This window comes from Coloeus monedula (assembly GCF_965178545.1).
Source record: "Coloeus monedula genome assembly, chromosome: 1".
Classification (NCBI taxonomy): domain Eukaryota; kingdom Metazoa; phylum Chordata; class Aves; order Passeriformes; family Corvidae; genus Coloeus; species Coloeus monedula.
Window position 1 is genome coordinate 134,575,656 of NC_138781.1, and position 21,871 is coordinate 134,597,526.

General features: G+C 38.6%; 1 protein-coding gene across 5 annotated transcripts in view; it reads right to left on the minus strand.

The window, feature by feature from the left end:
- Nucleotides 1-21,871, minus strand: part of RUNX1T1 (RUNX1 partner transcriptional co-repressor 1) — a 113,698-nt gene that overhangs the window by 78,538 nt on the left and 13,289 nt on the right. Inside the window, exon 2 of one of the 5 annotated variants that reach the window (XM_082288956.1) lies at nt 14,912-15,079. The exons of 1 other annotated variant lie outside the window; for it this stretch is intronic. In XM_082288956.1, coding sequence (XP_082145082.1) covers nt 14,912-14,999 — 88 coding nt within the window. In that variant the 5' untranslated portion in view covers nt 15,000-15,079. Of the gene's footprint in view, nt 1-14,911; nt 15,085-21,871 lie in introns of those variants that run through there. 3 more of the 5 variants (XM_082288955.1, XM_082288957.1, XM_082288959.1) reach the window with 3 other exon arrangements.

The following is a 21,871-nucleotide window of genomic DNA, read 5'->3' on the forward strand; positions in this document are numbered from 1 at the left end:
AATGATGACAGGAGCACATGTGGCCTTGAACCCAGCCCTGTCTCTTCAGGCAGAACAATGACAGGGATGTGTGTGCAAATTATCACAACCCCGGCTCCCCTCAGCTGACTCCTTTTACTCTACCTTTCACACCAAGTTCCAGATGACCAAAGAATAGAAACTAAAATGCAGAGTGATAAGCCAAACACTGAATTATTCATTTTTTCTTTAAAAGTTAACCCTTTCCTCTGCTGACAACAATTAAAGAAAAAGCATCACTTTGGATCAGCTCTCCTCCAAATATGGAAACAAATTCATTCTTTATTTTAACAGCCGTAATTTTGCACTCCATAGGACTATGTTTGTTTATTTAGCTAGAAATTCAAAATGTGCAGAAGAATATACAGGAGCCCCCCCTCTTCCCACATTTATGACATTATTATTCTCCTTTACTATGGGGAACGGAGTATCAAAATCACTCCCTCTCTCAGATCCACAGTAGTATGTGTAAAATAGAACACACTTAGAAAGCAGACCACTTACATTTTACTATGGTGCTTTTAACCCCCTGGGATTCTTCCATTGATATGTTCCAAACATTTGCAGCTTACTCTCCTTTACCTTGCATAGTGATCCATGGGGGATGAAAACAAAATCTTCCCTGTAAAGCTTTTTCAAAAGCTAAACAATCATGTCCTCCCAATTTCTGATTTTGTGAACCCCTTCAATGTTTATCCTTCACATGAATAAGGTATGCCTGGCTAGGTTCAATTCACTCTTCCCTATTAAGCTTTAATGGACACCATGATACATAAAACTACAAGTCTTTGTTATAGTGCTTTATCTAAAGCTGGCTATTTTCTTCTCAGCAGTCCCTCCTTAGTCCTTTGTAAAACATCTTTGCCTCTTAGAAGAAACATACGCTTGACTCGCATGCCTTCTGTAGCACATACATCTTTGCACAAAATTCCAGGCACAAGAAAAATATCATCTTTTTTTAAAAACTCTCCTCCCATTCAGCACTTGCAAAAGCTTCCTTTAGTAATGAGCACTTCTCCAGTAACTAGCACATAGGTCCTGGTTCTGGTTCTGACTTTGCCTTTGCATTATACATTCAAACCCTTTATGGAAAGGCAACAATTCTCAGTCAGATCTTCTCAGTGTAAGGTCTGTCCTTGTGTACATATTTATGCACCCCCTGATTTTGCGTTATGCCATCTTCTGCCTCTATTACACACAAACAACTCTGCTTTTAGGCCTTCCTCTTCCTTCCTCTAGCTACCACAGAGCCTGATAATGATCTGTTTAGGAAAAGGACACATATGCAAAATTAAGCAGAAAATAACAGTCCCTCCTAGTGTCCAGACTGAACTCATGAATATTTCTCAGTTAAAGAAAATGAATCACTTAATTTACTGATATTTCCATAATACCTTTTTAACACAATCTAAATAGCACCCTTAAGTTTCAAATAAAATGGGAGAGAAACTCCAAACACAGGACTAGCAAATCCAAGACTATCAAGAAGAAAAGGAGCAGCTCCCCTGACCCAATAAACAGCCCAGCACTAGCAACCTAATGTGTCTGCTACTTGAGGTAGGTCTTTTCTTCATCTTCATCAGACATCTATCATAATGAAGTTCTCTATTAATGGATATTTGAGTGTCAGAGAGCCCAAGAGAAACACCAAAACTTGAAAACATTTTCGTGACAGTCCACTTTCATGAAGGGAGGAAAAGTGGAGGGGTAAAAACAAGCAAGGGAAACGGAGACAAGAGAAGTCTGTGCCAACAAGGCCTTTAAAGACTTTACTGTCCTTTTGGTTTTATTATTTGATGCACTATTTAAAACCAGTCAGGTAGTATTGTATTTGCTATGTTGTTTTTCTTTTGTAATGCTGTACTCTACATGAAAGGAAAAACATTTTCACAGTTGGAAATGCAACCTTTCATCAACATAGACGCAGCCTGAATCAGCTTCAGAGTAGAAAGTAACGTGTCAAAGGTATGATGCATTTTAATAAAACCAAACAATATTCACTCTTAAAAGAAGGTCTTAATATCAGTACATTGTAAATCCACAGACCATGGCTCACAAAATTGAGCTTCCATATGCTGTGTGATTATGCATCTTTTTTCTGTGTGTAAAAAGCCTTTTTAAGCTGTTATCTGACTACAGTAATTGCCACTTAAATTGATCCACGTCAACAAAACCTGGATCCCTGGAGATTCTCACCTAGAAGTCTGCTCATGGAAGGGGCTAACAGAATGCCTGTGCATCCGAGACTACTTCAGCATTTTCTCAAGCAGCCAGCTGCATGAATAGTTTTTCCCTCTCATTATTTAATACACTGAGGCAGGCAGCAACCCATTTGGCAGTCCTCCCTGAAGAAGTATCTGTGGATATTTATTTGCTTTCCCCACCCCCATTTTTAATGCGGTCACCTAAAGCTTGCCCCAAAAGTTTTTGCACCAGATCTAAAATTTTAGCAGGCCAAGCAAAAGTGGACAGCCCATTCTGTAAAACAGTTTTATTCTCCACCAAGAAAGAAAAGGCAGTGGTTTTAACATAGAACAGTTCTGCTGCATCACAAGAGTCAGAGTACTACCAAAATGAAAGGGATACAAAGTGAGTGAAAAATCTACAGGACAATCTAGGGCCAGTTTCTTTATGGTACACATTACATTACACCATCCTGGGTGGGCACCAGCTCCTTCTTTGGTGATCGCTCAAAATGCTTTACAAAATCATTTTAAATCATCCTCTAGGAGTCCTTATTTTGAAAACAGGTAGAGAAGGCAAACCAGTCTCCATAGTCTTGTATTTGAAGGGGAAGAAAAAAGATTTTTATGCAGAGGATGATATAAGGTAGCCAAGACATGGATCTGATGGAAAAGGGAAATTCCTGATGACCATCATTTAAAAGTACAGATATTGCCTTTTGTGCAAACCCAGCTTAATAACAGGGATTGGAAGTCCACTGAAACACATCTGTAGTTAATGAAAGCTCTCTATTAACAGTGAAAGAAGAATTTAACTCAAAGCTTTTCTGTAGGACTTCTCAACTTCCCGCTCTACTTATAGCAGACTGTTGTGATACATTGTGACTTCACACAGTGGGTATTAAGTGAGTTAATTCAAAGGAGCTGAAACCTCATTGATCCTAATTGAAAGCAATACACCCAACCAAATAGTTTTCTACCCCATCTGCTCTGGCCTGCCACCAGCTATTCAATACAAGAGAATTAATAGTTTCAGATATTCTAACAGACCCAATAAAAGCACTCATTTAAGCAGGACTGCATTAACAAAGTGAAAAACCAAGGGCAAAATGGGTTCAAATGGAGCATTTTACTCCTAGTTGGCTTTAACAAAGCTGAATAATGCTTATTCTGACTTTTTATGTGCAAGACTTGATAAACTGAATGAGAAGGCACTCAATGATCAGTCAACGAGCATTGATGAATGGTCATTAGGACCCCCCCAATCTCAGGGAAGGCCATTCCACAAAGTGGCACACCAGCTTGAAAGGGCGGACTCACTAATGTCCAGATTTCCCCGCTTGCTTGTTCCACTTTCACTTTCAGACCAGTAGCCACCAAATGAGGCTGACATATTGGAAAATAATCTTTTATGGGCGAGTGGTAAATAAAAATGGAGGCATTAGCTGGGCTTTCAAATTCAAATCTACTAGTTTTGTCAGCCCCAAAACGTTTTGATTTTCCACCCAGCTGGAAGCTATTAGTGTTTTCTTAAGGCATCCCACTGACAGGGCAAACCCACCTAATGTGTGAGCTGTGGAGCTGATGCAGGGGACAGGGGACAACCACTTCTGGATGCTTTCTTAACTTTATTCAGTTAACTTTATTCAGTCCAACCAAAGTCCAGTAAAGGCAACACCTTCAGGAGAAGCTCACTAATTTCTTGCTGTCCAAGTATCTCAGATTTCCTGGTGCAATGGCAACCCACCTGGGCCTGCACCCTCAGTGCGACTTTTTTCATGACATTGTACCTAGCCTCCCTTGGTTCTACTGCACCACCACAAAAGGCTCAAGTTATCCAAGAAAGCCACAGCACTTCTCTATAAACTTCTAATTCTTTGCTTGGAGATGGAATTTAAATATTCTAAAAAGATATGTGCTTATCTGTTAACAGCAGCTCTTTATGCATGCAACACAAAACATTTGCCAGATAACGCTAAACATTTCCCTTAGCATTTCCTTATTGGCAAGGCTTTCTGGACTTCTGAAAAAAGACAAATGAGACATTTAAAACATACACTGCTCTGTGAAACATAGACTAATTGGGATTACCTACACAAATCAAATACTGAGCAGTTGAAAGAGTCACCAAGGTGGGAAGAAAATATTCTTGGTTGTCTAAGACAAACTGTTGATTATGTTACCTTAAGTACTAGATTAAATTCATTGGAATTGAGAAAGCATTCATGTCTTTCCAGTTAAGAAAACTTGCAAGTTATATCCATATTTCAACAATACTCCAAAGCGTATTTTAAATCATATGTTAAGAAAAGGCAGCCTCGATAGTGGATTAGACTTAACAGCCTAGACTGCCTACTGCTTTTTGATTTTAAAAAACCCCCAAAATTAATTCTTGTTGAACATTTAGAAATTCCAGTGACATTTCAGGTGCATTTCAGGTTTTAAAGCAATGAAAATATACATTAAGACCTAACATCAAAGAACAGTTCCACAAAAAATTAACTGACTCAGAATGAGAGGGACAACATTCAGGCCCTAATGACTGCATGCTCTTTTACTCTCTATATACATTTTAGTAAGAACACTCACATGGACAAACTCACATATAAGTGTACCTGTCTTGGTGTCTATTTCTTTCACTAGATCTAGGCTAAACAAGTTTTGCCTCACATTTTTATTAAAAACTATGTTTTCCATAATGTGGGTAACGTAAATTAGAATTGACTGCTAATTTCTATCATCATTTGACTTCAAAGAAAATTACCACACCATCTGTGCATAGACACCACTCAAGCACTTTAGAAAATTTGATATTGATTTGAAAATATTTCCGAAAGAAAACACCAATGATGCTGTCTCACCAACAGGGAGAGAACACATTTAGTGTGACCTGGAGAAGCCTGGAAGAGAATATCTGCTCCTGCTGAACTATGGCCATATTTTAAGATACAAAAAGAAGGAGAAGGGGGGGTGGGAAGGGGAGAAGAAGGGAAGAAAAAAATGGTTTCAAGCTATCAGTTGCTTTTTGACTTGAAGCTCAGGGTGTTTGTTCATTTAACATGGGTAGGGAAACTCCTCCTGCTGTAGTATATTAACCCAAGTTTTGACCTCTAATCGATGTCTTTTGAATGTATAGGACCTTCATAATAAAGATAATGTGGAGCATATTTGTGTGAAAGCATATCTACCACTAGCCATAAATTTGAGCCTTGCATTTTTCTCTGCAACATATCAATATTTGTGACACTAGCTAAACATATTTTATTCATTTGACAAGGATTGTTACATTATATTGAAAACTTTTGTTTCAATGTCACCACCTCCCCGTTTTGACTGATGGCGAGTTAGTTTTGTTAAAATGCACGGGGTGATAGCGTATGCTCCAGTGAACTTTCCCTCCTCTCAGCACCAGAGACAAAAACCTGCAGCTCTGCTCTGTGCTGGCAGCCATCTGGCCAGCTTTCTCTCAATGCCTGGCCCACACCACACTGCAGGCAAAATTTCAGGGCTCTAGAGTTCTGTGGAGCTATTCATGACATACCAATTTCACATTTTCTGCTTGTATGCTTGCAACAATAAATGCTAATGAGGACTATGAATGACATTTTTAAAGACAATAAAAAGGTCTCCAAATCCCCTGCATATGGAGACACTATTTTCTAAACTTCACCTTCTGTTAGGGAGCCATTACACTCTAAAGGAAAAAAATAACCTAAGGAGAACAATGAGATGATCAAAGCATAACCAAGTCCTTAAGAATTCCAAAGAAAACAATGTTTGCAAAGCTAGCTTAATGACAGACAGATTTTATGCTGATGTACCGCACTAACACTTAAGCATTGTACCTCTCTTTTTCGACAACACTGCTACTTCTCATCGAGGGGCTCAGAACTGGGAGGGGGAGGGGGGGGGAAGTCATAGCAAATCCTCCTTTTCACCGATCACATATAAGTCTACAAGCCACAGACTTGGACTTAGCAATTACTAATCTCTAGATGAGTCCAAGAATACTCAAAATAAGCCCCAGAATAAACTGTAATTACTAATGGATTTGGAATGCTATGCTTCATAGAGATCTCTGTGCTGACAAAGTGTGGCCAAGACAAATATCAAATTATATTTTCTTTCCCCAAATCTGCCTATTGCAATGCTATTGCTAAGAGAAAGAAACGAGAAAAGAGAAAAAAAAGAAAGAGAGAGAAAGAGAGAACAAGAGAGAAGGAGAGAAAGAGAAAAGGAGAGAAGGAGAGAAGAAGAGAGAGAAAGAGAGAAAGAGAGAGAGAGAGAAAGAGAAAAGAAAGAAAGAGAGAAAGAGAGAGAAAGAGAGAAAGAGAGAAAGGGAGAAAGAGAGAAAGAGAGAAAGAAGGAAGTTGCTTTTACTCTGGGAAATGTCTTCTATATTAAGGACAACTTCCCCTTATTAGGAAGATTAAAAACACTTCCAGGAAAATCCACCAGGTGGAGCAAATACACAGCAATACAAAACATTTATTTATGCTCGTACTGCCATTTTCAACAAGGGGAAAATGGTTTATATGCAAATATTCTTACCTACTGACCTCTCTTCTTCACCCTTTTGTCATATATTGATCAATTTGTATTTATTTACTACATTTATAATGGCACAAAACCTTCATTCAAAGGGGCCTTCACACAAAGCTATTGTTCCTGATGAGCTCAATACAAATTTGCAAACCACAATAGTAATCAGAAATACAAGGGAAATTCAAGAATAGTATTTTATATATATATATATATAATATATATATAAAATTATCTATCTATCTATATATATATATAATTTTTCCCAATAATATAAGGTTGTGCTTGTAGAACACACTGACAAGTATTCAGAAAATAAAGCTTATTCTTACATTAGGTAGTAAAATCTTTGCACTGGCCTCCACTGTAATGGGCTGGAAACATGGCCGTTCTGCATGTCTGGTTATGTTTTTATACACACAGTAGTGCCTGTAACATCACAGCAGTGCCATGGTACAGCATGTTGGGGTTTACTATTAATGCTTTATTTTAGTATGACATCTGTCAACTACTGAGTAATTTCAAGAGGGCAAGAGAATGAGGACTGTAAATAAATATTTCAGCATATCTAGGACAGCTAAGCATTATTTCCTCATTTAAATTATTTGCTTTCCAGTGCCAGGTGAGAAAGTCACCTCATCATCAAGTATTTTCAGTTTCCCTGATGAATTAGGAGGTCTAATGGAACAAAGGTATGGGGCCACATTTTTACATGAAGAGAACTAAGTCCTAACGGAACAGTGGTTCTTTTATGGATGAGTTTTCTCACAGTTATAATAGGACAACCCACTGCCAGACCCTGCAATTGCTAAAATGCCAAGCAGTATTACCAAATGAACCGATCTAATGCAGTTCAGCATCTGGAAACACAGCAGAATCAGTACATAGACTCATTCAACCCTTGATGATAGAAAAGCATTATCATTTGTAAGAGACAAAAGGAAGGTGGCTGATTTTAGTCAAATCTTTTTCTTTCCATTTTTTCCTTAGTTACACCTTCCATCACATTTTTCTCTCACTTTTCCAAACAGTGGCCTCTGTCTTCTCTCTGCCACCACATCTACTCCTAAATCCATGACTCTGGGGCCAGCCACCTTCTCACTCTGCTACACATCTCTCTTCTCCAACTCTACATGATTTGTCTCTGCTCCAGCTGCCTTGGACATTTATCCTCTCCCACCTCCACTAACCTTGACAGCTAAAAGAAGTTCCAGAATTTCAAGCTGTGAGTACTACCATAAAATATTATCCAAAATTAGCACATAAATTGAATAGCAACAACGAGCACTCTAACACTGAGGGAAAAACACTGTGCCAGCTAGGTTTCCCCTACAAAACTTATCAAGAATGGGATTCACTTGAAGTGCTATTGAAGGAGCACATCAAGCTCCCTGGAGCACAATGTGTTGACCTAATCTCTGTGCTTCTAGTCTGACCCAGATGAATCCTATCATAGCTGAGGAAAATTAAAATACAAAATCTTTGTTTCTTTAGGAACTGGGAGGAGCCTTGAGGAACACAGGCCTCTAAATATAACTTCACTTTATCTAAATACTCCACATGGTGCTTTGTTGTAGCCATTCAGAAGAGAAGCAGAAAAATGTAGATTATAAAGTGGAATTTCATACCAAGAGCAAATTACACCACTTTACACTAGGAGAGTATCTGCAAAGAGCAGCAGTAAATGTTTGGGCACAATGCAAGGTGCCAGTTTTAAGAAAGCCCCAACTATCTTGGGAACTATTACCCGTAAGAAATTTCCTTAAAATTGTCACAGCAGAGGCTGGTGGAGAAGGCCAAGATAACTATTTTTTTAAACAGAATGCTGATTGAAAACCATTATCACCAAGGGATTTTTGAGTGGCAACCATGGTGTAAAGGCTATCACTTGTTATCATTTTCAAAGAGGCTCTAGACACGCCATGGGTAGGTGGAAAGACAATGTGGTGGTTGTTGTCACCACACATCCATGGAGAACTTTTCATTTAATGGACTGTGGGTTGAGATGGGCAATAGTTGGCTAGAGGTCATGGACAGTTCATTGGATTACGAACTCTGCAAAAAAAAATAAAGGCAATTAAAACACTGGAAAAGAGGGACACAACTTACATGACTTGTAAAGGTTTAACTAACAGACTGCGCTTTTATAGAGCTACATAATTTCCTTTATATGTACAAACCCTATACGACATGGGACCGACCACAATGCATAAACCATCTTTTTTTTCATCCTACAGATAAAAGCAATGCTTATTTAAATTATGGCTTCTTTACAATATGACAGGACAGCTATTTAAAACTACATGTCTAAGTAATCCACTTTTACTTAAAGGCACCTTTACACCAGAGTAACCTAGGCAGTCTGTACTGAAGAAAGCAACCTGATTCTAAAGGTGAAGGATTATTGTACATATTTAAGAGTTCATTAGATCACAATTATCATCTGATAACACTGTAACAGCACTTTCGTTGCACCATCCCCTGAAAATCCTTTTCAGATGGGGGATTAGTAGCACAATGGATGACAATGACTTTTGGTCTGCCTGCTCTGTAGCTGACTCCTGTGAGTGCATACATGCACTGAAGGCTGTCTCTCTTACTCAAGGGTCCCCAGAATCCTCACCTGGCAATGTCTGCATGCAAGAAAAAAAGTATGCCCTTAAATCTGTATTACAAATTCCCAATGAAATAGTAGCAGGGAAAATCTAAGTTATTGCTCAAAATATTTCAATCTCACCAATGAAGTACCCGAAATCCCTAGCACATGAATGTTTGCTGAGCCTGTGGGCATAACTCTACAGACTGGACCAAAAGCCTTCAGCATGAAAGGAAATGAAACCTTAGTTAATTTTCAGCTCTCCTTTTCTACTCCTGCAACCACAAATATCTTTCTTGGACCAGCTTCTGCCCACAACAATAAAAGGCAATAGTCACATGCTACACACTCAGTTTTGCTGGAAGACCTTTTTAATTATGTTCCCTCCCTTTACTACTTGTAGCCAGCAATCTTAAGTTCTACCAGTACAACTATTAACACCACTATGTTATAAACTCGAGGATTGAAATTGTACAAATAACTGTAATGTTCTTCACTTACCATTTAAACAAGAAGTCATACTTTAATTGTTCACACATACACATAAAAAAACCAAAGCAAAACAAAACCAAAAACAAACTAACAAAACAAAAAAAGACAAAAACAACCAAAACAACCTATCCAAGGCCTTTGCCTATGTAAACATACAGTATCTTTCAGCTGCAAGCATGAGCTTTACATCCCAATGAACACTTCCCATCTATGAACCCAAACCTGAACTCTGCCTGTGACCTCAACGAACAGCAGCTACAAGGAGCAAGGATTAAAACTGACCCTTATCCCAACACTTTAAAATTGAACACCAAACTGGACACCTAAGAAAATCACATGAATAATGAGAATGGAAGCATTGATAGCTGCCACTACTGTTTTAATGGGCCAGAAACAAACAATAGCTTGGTTTGAATCCAGGGGAGAAAGAAAAATAATGCTGCCAAGCACGCTTAAAATGACAAACTTAATATGCCAAGCATGATGATTATATAAATGATAACTATGAAAAATATACCATTTTCTAAAGTTTAACTGCTGCATAAAACAAAATCCACCTCAAATAATTTTCTCCTCAGAATATTTGATTTCTGAAAATAAGAGGTCAAGCAAGAGAAAAAAGAATCAAAATAACAGAAAAAAGGCGCGAATTCAAAAGCAAAAGGGTTAATGTTTTGTTTCAGTCAGTGTTACACCAATGCCAGAATTACGAAGGAAAGACTAAAAAGAGCCAATTTTTTTCTTTATTATTATTATTCTTTAGAAGAAAAAAATCATGCCTATCTGTCACAGGGTTGTCCGGGCTGGAAGAACCGGCAGGAACCTCAAATTCCTGACCAAACCCTCTTCCACACAATGCCTCCTGAATGGAAGGAACCGAGGCCCGGCAGAGATAGCCCCCTGTCAGGAACCAGCCCTGACGTTTGCGGACAGACGGGGCTGGCCTCGCAGGATGTCAGAGCAGCAAACTGCTGTTCGAGATACTGGGTTTTCACACACTCCCAGCCTGGATGTTTTGCTCTTCAGGTAATTAAACAAGGAAACGGGGCTGATGTGTACGAGTCTGACCCCTGTGCCGCGGCTCCGCGGTTCTGCACATCAACTTCCGCACCAGCCGCCCCAAGCATCAGCAGAGCCTTCTACTGCTGCTCTTGCCTCTCCCGACGCCAGACTCTAAAACAAATCCTTCTGGAAATATCTGCTGCTATTCCCTCCCACCCCCAGTTTATGAAGGGCTAAATTATCTGCTCTGTTCAACACACCTTGCTGCTTTCTCATAAAAAGAAGGAAAAAATGAAAGAAATGGGTGCTTGGGTGTAGCTGTTCTTCAGCCAGGCATTCAGAATATTAAATTTACTGGGGGGAGGGGATGAACAGACAGAAAGAGGAGGCAAGGGATTCCCAAATTAATGTCTAGTTTAAGGTCATTACTCAAAATCAAAAAGATCCTGAAACATATTGCCAATTTGTCCAGCCAACAGACAGACATTCACTTATTTAGAAATAAAATTGTTCTGATTTAAGCATTATTGAAGAGTCTTTGTCTTACAAGAGGACACAAATCATAGACCTAGGCATTAGAAAAATAGACCAGTGTTTTCTCTCTCTTTTTCCCCAAATTTCAGAAATCAGAAAGGGCAGGTGTTACTACCTATACTTGGTAGAAAACCCTACACAGGACTGCTCTGTGACTGACCTAGTTTCTACACTCTTTAAAGGCTATTTAAACAAAAATTATTTTTAAAAAAGGTAACACATTCCTACTTCTTTCTGAAAAATCCACAGAATAGAATATTGGCTGAAAAGAGAAGAGCCCAGAAGAAAAAGGAGTACAAAAGCATGACTGCTTGTCTGTGTTCAACACAAAGAACATTAAATGAAAACAACTGGCATGCTGCCAAATTCCTATACAGGCAAAGAGATTCAAATAAATTGATTTCACGCATCACACTGACCTGGGATCAGTGAGCAGTGGTACAATACACTTGCTGCTCCATGTGGGGCAAAGCCCATTAATGTTATCAGAGACACATTACATTCAGGGGGAGTGGAGGGGGGGGGGGGCACAGAGAAGGAACCCAAACTCTGCAAATTCAGGGAAAAAGAAACCACTTTGGAAAAGGAACTTGGAGTGTTTGGTTTCAGTTTACTAATAAATATATCATATTGTAAGAGCTTGTCCTCTGCTCACCTCAAATGTTTCAAAGATCATATTTTCAAATTAAAATAAATACTGATGTCACACACACACACTCCCCTTACATTCTACTTTTAACAGTTTTTCTCAAACTAACTTATTCTCTGTAAATTTCCTCCCTTCCCCATCCGCTAGCATTTTATATAGATTACGAGTTATTTTCTTTGAACTTCAAAAGCTGGATTGCTGCCCAGGATACTCTTACTGGCTCAGAAAGCAAGCTGGAGAAATCGGCCACTACTCTCAACTGGCCCAAATCAACTTGACCTAGAGAGAAAAATGCCTTATTTGCAAGGTAGCAGCGAGCAGGGCACCAGTTCCCTTTGTAGAGTTACCCATACATGCTCCCACATACCAGGGAGCTGTCTCCAAACCAGTATTTTGAATTTCACTTTCTTACATGTTAAGTAACCCATGTTTGCCATGGAGTCTCTCCTTGTCATCCCGGCTTTGTTTTTCACTAAGTTCTCTCACACTCCAATCAAGAGGAATGCCAGCAAGCCACAGGTGTGTGCCACATGAACAGATGAAATTGATTGGAAGGACAATTCACTGTCTATAATACACTTGTACTCCTTTACATCTATGGTATGTTAGAAGGGGACTCAATTATTTTCACTCTACTCCTTAAGATACATGGGAAGCAAACAATTGTTTTGAAGATAAAAAAGAAAACCAAGAGAAGATGACTTTGCAATAGCAAAATAAAGATGAGGATGCTTGAAAGGGGTCACATCAGCAGAGGTAGTCATTGCTACAAGAGGCCATTGCTTCAAGGGGGCAAGAGACTCAAAACACCTTTTTTTGCATTTTATTCCATTTAGGTTTCAAATAGCAAGTCAAATCTTCTTAGCCACAGCAAAGTCCAGATTAAGTTAAGCTCAAACAGCATTGGTTTCATCTCTAATTACTCACTGAAATTTAAAAATAAAAAAAATTTGAAAATTTGGAGCTTTTTGGCCATTTAAGACTAAAATTTTGGAGCATGTGACAAACAAATACATCCAGATGCAGGTATCTTACCCAGTCACCTCAATTCAAGTAAATGTCAAAATGGGAACGGCCAAAGATCTAAGAACTGTTAACCAGCACTGATCTCTAAGAGCTACAGAGCAGTTTTGAATTCTTCATTACCAAGGTGAAAACTATACAATATCATTAACTCTGTAAGATGTGTCATAGAGAGATGGGTTTATTTAGGTATAAGGTTACAGCTGATGGTACTGCACAGGGAATAGAATCACACAGTATACAGCAACTTCACCACGACAGGGGTGTGTCTGCACCCAGGTGATACAGAGAGCATGACCTGCGCACAGTTACCAACAGCGATAACGCGCTGTTCCCTCCCTTTTGTGAATACTTCAGCAGATTCCTCGGACTTTATAGAGATGAAATGAATTTTAGTTGTATTCATTCCCTTTCTTTAAATGAATGTTATTAGAAAATAAGCCTTTCCCCCAAGTTGTAGGAAACTTCCATTATCTTGCACATGCTCTGACAGCAATAAACCACAATAAACTTCCTATTAGTATGCCAGCACTGCAAGCTTCAGGCATGACATCTTTACTTTTACATTCATTTATTTTTTAAATCCTTTATGAAGATCCATATGGCAAAAAAAACCAACCAACAACCACCTGTACAGGGTACATTTACACTTTGAAAAATAGGACTGTAGATAAAAGGAGAAATTAGTCAGAAGCTATACACTGCTGAATTAGCAAAATAAAAACACAAGAAGAAACCCTGCTAAGAATATTCATTCCCTTCCAATGCTGCCCAAGTACACGAAGGTCCCACAAAAGCATTTACTTGTTTTAAAATGAGCTAGGAACTCAAGTTAGAATGCAAATTCATTTTTATTAGGATTTAATTTTCAAGAGTATGTTCACACTGGTACACAAAACCTCAGGCCTGGCCCTTGCCATAAGGCGATGTGCCAAGGCTCCCACTGGCATTCTCAGCTGTTCTCCATCTCTCCACACCCCACAGGCAGAGCAGCATGGGCCATGGTGTCTCAGGTGGGAAAACAAGTAATATGATCAAGGCTGAGCTACCTTTAAAACTATCCAGGGCAAAGCCAAGAGTACTCAGACACTATTCATCTTATTTTGGTACCATACTCTATCAAAGTTATGTCAGGCAACATGGTCCAACACTGAAAAAGAAAGTTATCCAAGTGTTGGAAAGCATTTAAAATCAGTTTAGCAGTTTCTTGCCATCCAGACACACACCATTTTAGAATAAAAAATGTAATTACAGTAAAGACAGGAACGACTGTCATAGGTTAGCTAGAAATTTTGTCCTGCAATAGCAGATTTACTTTTCTAGTACAGTAAAAATCTTTGCATACAAGCAGCAGAAATATCTATTCTCATTATTATCTCAATCAAATTTACCATGGATTCCCAATGCAATAAGTTTATCAGAGGGTTCCACTGAATTACAACCAACCATTTTGCCAATGTGATTACAACTGTCTCTTAACCTGGTTGCAAATACTATTCCAATTCACAGTTCAGAAAACTGAACTTCATAATTTCCACAACCCAGCAAAGGAATATTTACACGACACATAAAGAGCAATTATGTCATTAAAAACACAAAAAGAACCCCAAAGTTAAAAATTTCACATATATGTATTTAAAATTTTTTAAAAGTCGTGGGTGATGGATTTTATTAGCATTGCAGTACTCTTTCTTATTGGTATTAAATGAAGACAGCACCTTCATTGATTTAGGCAGACTCTTTGGAGGCTAAAGGGAAAGATTTTTTTTTTTTTAATTACAGTTCACAAGGCAAGGTACAGTCATTATATACACAAGAATAACTTCTAAAAGGTATTCACGTTATAAAATCAAATATTTTTCTGTTCCTTACCTTGACAAAATTCAAAGTTCCCCTTTTTCCGGCAGTCACCTATCACTAAACTCAGTGCTCTCCAAGTGTTTCTTTTGACAGATATCATTCTCCACCAATCGCTCTGCTAATTTCCTCTTTCCTTTTCTGACTGGGACAGATATTATGTTCACCAGCCCAGAGATCAATCTTTTCTATTGACAACAAAAAATGAAAAAAAAAAGAAAAGAAAAAAAAAAAGAAGCATATATCACAGCCAGTTTGAAGCACCACACCCCTTCATTTGCATGATAATAGTTGTCTTTTAAATAAAAAGGGAAGACAAGAAATATTATTCTAAACCAAGTAACCACATTTTCTTAGCTAATATATGGTAGTACTTTAAAACTGTATTAATTCTTCAACAAAGGTTGTTTCATAACTTGCTCAGTTAAAACAGCTGACATATAGAAGGCAACAAATTAAGGGCAGCCTATTAGCTATAGCCTATTACCTATTAGTAATTCTGTAAAAATGCTTAGGTTTAAATACATTCATATAATATAAAATATTACATACTTTACCTGGTTCAACAGAAGCTCTTGAGAATCATTTATTAAATCAAAATGTTTACTAAAAATAGAGATCTTCCAATTTACACATTGCTATACTAATTTGGATTTGTAAGTCATAACAGCAAACACATTTAAACAAAGAAAGGCAGATCAAAAAGCTACTGATATATTTACAAATTATCTTCCCACTTTTCAAAAGGCAATTTCCCTCCCACTCCAACACCTACAAAACCTGTTTATTTGGGTTACACAAATACTCTGCCATTTGTATAAGGCTGCATTACAGTGTTGTCAGTTTTTCCAAGGCATTAATATGCTTTTCAGGGGTTCATAATTATGTCAAGACAGAAAGTTTTTTTCAGAGCCAAGCACACACAGTTATGTACATGCTTCAATCTGCAACCACTACTCAAGTATTTCGAGACATAAAGTTAAGCATGCACAAGGATCTGGCCGCAGCTCATGCATCTAACCCAGAATCCACCCCCAACCCTCCCCTGGAGTAGGATCTTTCTGCAAAAAAATGCATCGCCCGAGGGCATTTGCAAAAGATCACATTTGTGTTTGTGCTAGGAATTGCAATCTTTCCCACAAACAAGCACCCTTCTCAAATCAAAACAAACCTTCCCAAGTTAAGGTTACAGAACAAAGGAGTTCACCAAAGTCCTTTCTTTATTTCCAGTGTTCGTGGTCGGACATTTCCCCACAGTCCTGAGAGAAGCCAAAATTCCACTGATTTCAGTGAAAACAAGTGGTAAGGACTGCAGGACTCTACCCAGAATTTGGCAACTGTAGAGCTCTCAAAGTGACACAATTGCCTCTGGCATTTGGAAAATAATCTCCAAAATGTGGTTAGGACTCCACAACTTGGGTACAATAACTACTTTTACAAAATTATTTTTATTTTGTATGCAATTCTCTAGTTGTCATAATATTCTTACATAGGCAATAAATTTACTTTTCAGTTGTGCCCTAGCATGAATTGTGTACTTCTCAATTGCCCAGACTTTTGTGTAACACTTTAAATTTCCATAAATGCATACAGCATTCTCTGAATTGTTGTTATTGTTTGATCTGATTTTTATGGTCATAAACCCATGCCCCTACCAAAACTGAAAAATCCTCCACTGACCAAATGGCCCTATTAATTTCACTGAGATCATTTAAACATTTGTACCAAGTGATGATAGCACAATCTGGTTTAAATACTGTCTTATAGTGTATATTAAATTAACATCGTATCTTGGATTCAGAGTTACACAGCAGACATCTGTAAAGATGTATTCATGTTTTGCTAACCTTTTCTAATTTGGCCACTAGAAGCAATTATGGTCAAATATGTTAAACTATGTAACATAAAAATTCAATATTTCTGTCTGCAGAATAGCATACTCCTTTTTCATGGCTGGTAAAAGATTTTAAGCATCTTACTGTAAAAAAGTTCTTATTAAAAAAAAAAAAACAAAACTGTCATCCACTTTACAATGAAGACATCACTTCAATTTGCTACTCTTCCTTTGTTTCAGGCCCATGTTCATTTTTTCTATATGCCACATTTTTCCAAAGTGATGGATGCATTTTGCTATACCCATTCTACACTAATCTCCTTCTTTAAATGTATTTTTGCTTCCTGAATTGTAAACTGCTGCTGTTGTTCGAATGTACATGAAAAACTGTCTATGTCTGAACTTCACTGAAAGCAGAATGCCTCAAACAATTTGTAGTCTTACATGAGTGTTATAAAAAAGGATCAACATGTTGTATTACCATGGAAATTTTGAAAAACACACTTTCCCAAACAAATATTACTTTTTCTCAATGGTATGAAGTAATGAAAACCACATGTGTAAATCTGCGATCTGTGCAGTAGTTCAAGCTGCAGCTAATAGAAAATACAGAGAGTGAACTCTGCCATATAAAGGATTCTTGTTACAGAAATATAATGTGAAAACCAGATGCAGACAGAAAACCTTAATCACAGATGGGAATGTAATCACTGGCATACAGATTACTTTTTTGATCAATCTCAACCATATGAGAAATGTATTTATTTTCTAAGGAATGCAATAACTCTAGAGAGTCTTCTATTTGAATTCAGTTAACCTCATATTCACGGTGCTTTTATCTTGTATGTGTAGAGAAGGGGGATATAACCCGAGCCAAGATTTTTAGAAGAGCCGTTGGCCCTGGCAAATCATTCTTGTATCAGCTTATCTTTCAAGGAATTAATAGGATGTAAAGACTACAAATATCAGGATCAGCCTCTAATGAAATCAACCATTATTGTACTTCCTAGTTACTGCCAGAAATCCCTTCATCACCTAAGCACTTCCCCAGTTAAATTTTCCCTTTAATATGTGGTTCTTCAGAAGTACAATGCTTAGAGCAAGCACATTGTCGCACTCAAGTTCCGAGAATCACAACTGGAGTCCTACAGCAAAGAATCTCCCTTTATAAAAGCTGGAGAGTCATCAGTTCGAAACCAAGTTTACCTGGGGCTTCCTTCTAACTGCTGAAAGTCCCTGTGAATGCCCTCCACCGGCACAGCTCCCGGGGGTTAGCCGGAAACAAAGGACCACTGCGCAGGGCAGCTATCCAGCCACATCAAGTGTCTAAACCGCCAACTGTATTCTACCGACTATTCAGATCAAGGCAGGACCAAGATAACTCCTGACAGTTTTCACTGGTGGTGACATTTAGGCTACTACAGTAGTAGTAAATGCATCATGTAAAATATGGACTGATACCTCAAACTGCAACATGTATTTAAAAAAAACCCATAACCAAAACCAAAAACCCCAACTTGTGCTAGGAAATAAAACTTAAAGAAAAAGCATTCAGAGATGAGAGGCCTCCAGGGTCTTGGACACCAGCAGTGGCAGTTTTACTTCCAGGCAGTCCCCAATCCCTGCTGTGCCCACCTCCTCGATGTACCCAGTCTACCCAAGAATACACACCACTGCCTGACTGTCACAGTTCACAACTGCACTTATTAATATAACCTACAGTTGGTATAAATTCATTTTAATAGTATAATTAAGTAACACAACTCACAATGGTTTGGTAGCTGTTACACTGGAGCAGAGAGGGGATGACAGAAACCCTTTGACAGGCACAGGGTAGGCAGATTCTCCCTCTCTCTTATAGCCTCTAAGTCCATTCACCATCATTTCATTTTAGGTGTCTGCAGCAAGAGGACACAGTCATTTCAGTACCCTACCACAGGGCTCCCAACAACAGCACATCACAGGTGTACATCAGACTAACTCTGCTGAAGTTCCTGTAAAGATGCTTTCTTGATTGAATGGCTGTAATGCTACGTGAATTTTGAAGTCTGCTACTTGTTTTTTTGCTCACATGTTAACAACTACCAAACCATTTGATGAAAATACTTCGATTCCACCACTGCAACAAAACAGTTTTTAAAGCATCTTGTCTCTTCTGAGACTTAAAATTTCTGAGACTGCAGCACTAACAGATATGGCAGAAGTCAACATTTAACGCTAAAGTAATATGGGCTGGATATGCTTGTCTTATTTTTAAACAAGCATGCCTAGATTAATAATAAACTTTGGCCAGATACATATTTTCACTTGCATGTTCTTCATATAGCAACATCATTACGTGTGTGTGTAGAGTGCTAAAAAGGGAGTGAAACCTTCCAGCTGAAAACAGTTCCACGTGACAAAACAGAGAGGGATCCTGAAAACTCCTGCTTTGTGTCATGTGCGAGTGTGTGTGCCTGTGTCTTTTTTTTTTTCCCTCTCATCTAATTTCATCTGCGAGAGACTGTCCCTAGAGGACAAGACAAGAGAGAACCAATTATATCCAGCGGTTGGTTTCTCCAAAATGAAGGCATCTGTTCCATGCCAGCGACTTCCACATGGAAGAAAAACAGAACTTTGAAGGCATCTGCGTTCATGGTTGACAGTTGCAGATCTTAGGGTCTACTGTAATTGCCCAGCTGCAAACATGATTTGGTTGCTGCTGTTGTCAGCTGATCTCCTTGCACTGAAAAGAAGGGAATTTAAAGAGCAAATAGCTGGATAAAAATCAGATATTCTTCCACAATACTGACACCTTTTCCCTTCTGAAGGAGATATTTTTCCTGGTACAATGGGTTTGATGGAAGTAAATTGCAAAGTGGTTCTTGAACTAACATTTTACAAAATATTCTGCTTAAAAATGCTATTCTTTAAATAATGTACCCATCCAAGCACAATGTGTTCATTATTTGCTAGTATTTCAGGCTGGTATTTTGTAAGAGTGATTCAGAAACCAGTATGATTCAGCAGCCACATAATCCTGCAGCCCACCTTATTTAGCCAAGTAGTCTCAGTAATATCAAGAGTACACCTGAGCAGAAGCTTAGCGTTTTCACCCCAAATGCATATGGCAGATAAATAACTAGTATATTTATTACTCAACTCACATCATTTCCAGCATGAGTGAATACTTTACAAAAGATACTTCATAGAAACATTACTGGTAATTACAGCACTGGGCGCCACATTTGCAGTGAGACACTCTGCAAAGCTGTGCACCTTCACTGCTAAGATAATCAAGCAAGCTGTTAAGAAGAATCTCATATAAAGTAGCAAGACCCGAACTGATTTTTCCAAAGCACAGGACTGAGTGCCATTTAGAGATCCAAGACTATTGTTGGTGCAGTTGCAACAAAGACAATAAAAACTGGCCTAAGCAGAAAATGCACTGACATTCTCAATCCTTGACTCACCAGATAAAAGCAGATCATAGTTTCCAGAAATATGTCATGCACCTCTTGAGTTTTTGTAGTTTTCTTACCTAGGACTTTTATGAGTATCTTGAAAGAAGGAAAACAGTATATGATAGGGAAATACTTTTTTCTTTTTTTTTTAACTGAATTCTTTGTTATTCTGCTGGATTCCAGCTGCAATCCCAAACATACTCTGCAACAACAGCATTCAGCCCTCACAGCCAGGTAGCCACTCAGCTTAAAGGGACAGCAAGGATTCCCAGACAGTTTCCCTTGCTTGTCACATACCTCAAATTATTATGAATGCTTGAAGTAGTGAACCTGGGGGGACACAGTAGAGCTGACACTTCCTGACCACTTCTGAATTCCCTCCAGGAAGGACAAGAGTTGGGAGTGAGGACAATTAACACAGCCACCTGTTTCCTGTGACCTCCTAAGGGGCAGAAATGGCCACTGATGACTTGCTCTGGTAATGCCACTGAGGTCCTGCCCACCCTTCTCTCCCCAGAGGAGCCATGGAATAATAAAAACAATAGTGGCCAATAATAGCTCTGTAAGAGATAGTGAAATTTAGGCTTGGACTTAAAAACAAATGAACAAACAAACAAAAAAGAAAATTAACATCAGAAGCTCCCCATGTGAAGAGGATGGGATCAATAAATCTCAGAATGTGGAAGGAAAATTATACATTGATCCCCCCCTTCCAACTACTGTAGCTGTTATTTACTGTAGTTGTGCATTTCTGTGGAAAAAGTCCAGAGCAGGCAGCTGGCTTAAATACAATTTAAAACAGCTCTTGGGATACAAAAGTTGAGAATCCTGGCCCAATGGACTCAACAGGAATCTCTGCAAGTATTATTATGGAAGGAACAGGCTTTTTGCCTCCTTTATACAGAAGTCTTATCAGGTAAGCCTGTGATTTACAATTCAAAAAGAATGCCTTGCTTTACACTGGGACCTGAGCTAGCCCGTTTCATTAGGGAGAGATCTAGATCTAAGTCTCAGAATCAATACAAGAAAGTATTGTCAAGATCACAGATGTGAGATGGGAGCACAGAAAGCCTGAAGGTCCAGATCCTCAGACTGGCATTTAAACTAAAGAAACACTATCTTCACTGAGAACTGGGCATGGGAGTACCATGGAAAATATGAGCTCCAATACTTTAATTCAATGTTTACAAGCTCTGCAGATTCATGGAGTTCCATTAATTTATCATGGTGCACATGAAATGTGTACAACATTCAGAAACAACGCTGGGCTGTTCATTTCAGTAGGATGGTTTCCTTGTCCACCTGTAGCACACTTTAATACAGGTTGCTGCCTGCTTTTCCAGCATTAAGTGGTTTGCGCCATCAAGCTTTAAAATAATAAATAGCAGAGTCATGAAACAGGTTTTGCTTAATGGTTCCTAGAACTCAGTGACTTCACTCACTGAAACACTTTCTATAAAATTACCCTTAAATACTTTTAGCAATGTCACCATTAAAATAAAATAAAAAACCATCCTGGCCACCACCCACAGGTGCCATTATTCCCACATTTGTTGGCAGCTTTTTCTGGCACTGCTACGCTTTAATGGCTCTGGCAACAAACCCCACCTGGATGTCACCAGAAGCGCTCCTTTGGAGCACCCTTCCCAAATATCCTTTGCAGCATTCTTTGTTGCACCCTAACCATCCCATTTTCTA